The 2,844-nt window shown below is 26.3% G+C and overlaps 1 protein-coding gene across 20 annotated transcripts in view; it reads right to left on the bottom strand.

Moving 5' to 3' along the window:
* Positions 1 to 403: 403 nt before the first annotated feature.
* Positions 404 to 2,844, bottom strand: part of LOC106687821 (F-actin-monooxygenase MICAL3) — a 207,907-nt gene continuing 205,466 nt past the window's right edge. For all 20 annotated transcript variants that reach the window (XM_067052066.1, XM_067052074.1, XM_067052068.1 and 17 more), the window contains 2 exons: positions 2,383 to 2,510; positions 404 to 636 (listed from right to left, as the gene is read on the bottom strand). In XM_067052066.1, the coding sequence (XP_066908167.1) occupies positions 483 to 636; positions 2,383 to 2,510 (282 nt within the window). In that variant the 3' untranslated portion in view covers positions 404 to 482. The remainder of the gene's footprint in view (positions 637 to 2,382; positions 2,511 to 2,844) is intronic.

The following is a 2,844-nucleotide window of genomic DNA, read 5'->3' on the forward strand; positions in this document are numbered from 1 at the left end:
ACAAAATTTCATTCATTGTTAACATCGGATGCCACTCAGACGATAATTTAAAATATAAAAATAATTTTAAAATGACATGTACATAATAATAATCAGGACATTAAAAAATGAAAAACTTTCAATATTATATATAACACATTAATACACAATAAATATTAATTAACTGATAACTGGTAAATATGGTGGCACATTAGGAGAACTTTGATTATGGTTTCTTATGCTGACAAATAAAGTATACATTTGGTAAATACATAACAAATGCTAAACTAGATTTTATAATAACTATTTCTCACTTCTAAATTGATATATAATTATCACATAGTTAAAAGCATCTCAGGCTTCCAACTAATGCAAACCAATAAATACTTTCAGATAGTGCTCATAATGGTAGAACACAAGTAAATAATAAAAAAGTATAAATATATATTTATAATTTGAAACATGTAAATATAAGGGAAAGAAAAACACCAACAGCATCATGTTCAACTGCTCGTATTTCCATTCACTGGATGTTCCCATTTTCTCTTATGTTGGTCAGTGCCAAATCCTTCATCATAATTTCCTTTGGAAATAAATAGTTGTTTGAAATGTGGAAGACAATAAAGATGACCATTATTCAGAGTGTATGTATCCATCCTAAAAAAAGAAAAGAGAAAGTAATTATAAACTTATTTTATTTTCATTTGTAACATACCAGCTGCCTGGTATTTCTTTTATTTATATTTCCTAACTTCTCTTTATTTTTTCTAGTTGACTTAATTTTTTTATTTCATAACTTCCTATTTTCTTTTCTGAAAACTGTATATTCTATAAATTATCATATCTCTGCAGATTTCTATGATACATAGTTATCTGTTAATATCTGTCATGGTTAATGATTTGTTGTTTGAGAATAAAATATTAGGATGAGCAGTTTTTGAAATATAAGCATATTAGGAAAACCTAAAACGTCAGGTTGAAACAGAATGAAATAAAATAAAAATTCATACTGATGTGTAAAAGGTTGACTATATGAGAGGAGAGTATGAGTAATTTTGTGATGAATTTATGAGGAGAAGATGGTTGAGGGTGCGGTCAGCAAAAGAATACACAAATAAACCAAACTTATTTCTTTGTGCCAACATTTTGACCTGAATTTCAAGCCTTCATTAGGGCTGAAAAGAAATAAACAAGATAACCTTAATTCAGAAACAAAAAAGATATAAAGAAAGTAGTAATAAACAAGCTTGAAAAAAAATAACAATAAATTAGGTAGGTAGTAGTAAATTGATACTGAGAGAAGATAAGTATATAATATTGGAGAGATAAGAATTATACAAACTAAATTATAACAAAAGTGTAATGTAATTCTTACCTCTACAATATTATATTTTTTATCTTCTAATAGTATAGTACTATCTACCTAATTTATTGTTTATTTTTTTCCAAGCTTGTTTATTACTATTTTCTTTATATCTTTTTTGTCTCTGAATTAAGGTTGTTACCTCATTTTGTTTTGCTTTTTAGCCCCGTTGAAAACCTGAAATTCAGCTCGAAACGTCGGTACAAATAAATAAGTTTGGTTTATTTGTGTATTTTTTTGGCTAACTGCAACCTCGACCTTCTTCTCCTCATAAATTCATCACAAAATTACTATACTTTATTTTCATGATTTCTTTCTTGATCTCATCTCTCCCACTATCTTCCCTTTAAATCCAACAACAGTGTCGGTTGGAAAGAAATAAATCCATAAGGAATCAGACATTGTTCAAGAACTTTTGAGACCAATCAATGAAAATTCAAATTTATATATCCTTATTAATTTGCATAAAATACTTAATAGATTATATAATATTTCTGGTCTCTATATTTCTCATTTATCATCCAAGATTTAAGAAAGATGAGGATTAGTGTAAAATGAGTTTACCATATTATCAATTTCATCAGATTACATCAACTATTTTCGCTTACTTATGTGATAATTATGTTTAAGGATACACCTGCATTACTCAAATGCTCCTCCAATAGATGTTTTCTCTAAAACAAATCATTAAGCTTGAAATATACTTACTTGAAATATATATATTCAATGCATCTGCCTGTTCACTATAACCAAAACTTGTTAAAAATATGTACGTATTGTTTTTGAGATTAAAATGGACTTTAATTATATTTTATCATGAAAATTATACAGAAAAAACTCTAATGAGTTTTATGAAAAATAGTAACCTTGCATTTTTCCCGTCAACCCTACATATTATATTAAGATCACTTATGAAATAATTTTTAAAAAAAATATTTTATGGAATATCAAAAAAGTTTACTACTACCATTATTTACTAGTTACTAATACCATACTATCATTTGATAGCCAAGAACAAAATAATAAATTTATCCTATTACCTCAGAATGCAATTGCAGTAGGAGCAACGGAAACACCCTTTGTGAAAAATCTTTCCATTGGTCTCTATTCTTTCAAGTGGATAAACTTTTCTGTCACAGTATGCACACAATGCTGCTGCAGGTAATTCCTTCAGTGACACAAAAGCAAAAAATAAATAAATAATGTTTACATACAAAAACAAAACTGAAAAAATATTCTGATGAAACTCTACCTGAACAATTTTATTTTCCATTCATGGTTACAAAAATAAATAAAAATTAATAAATTATATGTTATTATAGATTGATAAAAAATTAGAAAAAAAAAATCTAGTTCTTATTTTTGGTGTCTTCAAGTTGTATTATATGTCTGCATCACCTGTGAAAATACTTATTACCCTAAACTTTATGATTAATAAAGATTAAATCAAATAAATAAAGCATTATTAAGTTAATAAATACATAATAATTGTAAATAAATAA

This window comes from Halyomorpha halys, unplaced genomic scaffold, assembly GCF_000696795.3.
Source record: "Halyomorpha halys isolate HHAL.00 unplaced genomic scaffold, Hhal_1.1 Scaffold1015.1, whole genome shotgun sequence".
Taxonomy (NCBI): domain Eukaryota; kingdom Metazoa; phylum Arthropoda; class Insecta; order Hemiptera; family Pentatomidae; genus Halyomorpha; species Halyomorpha halys.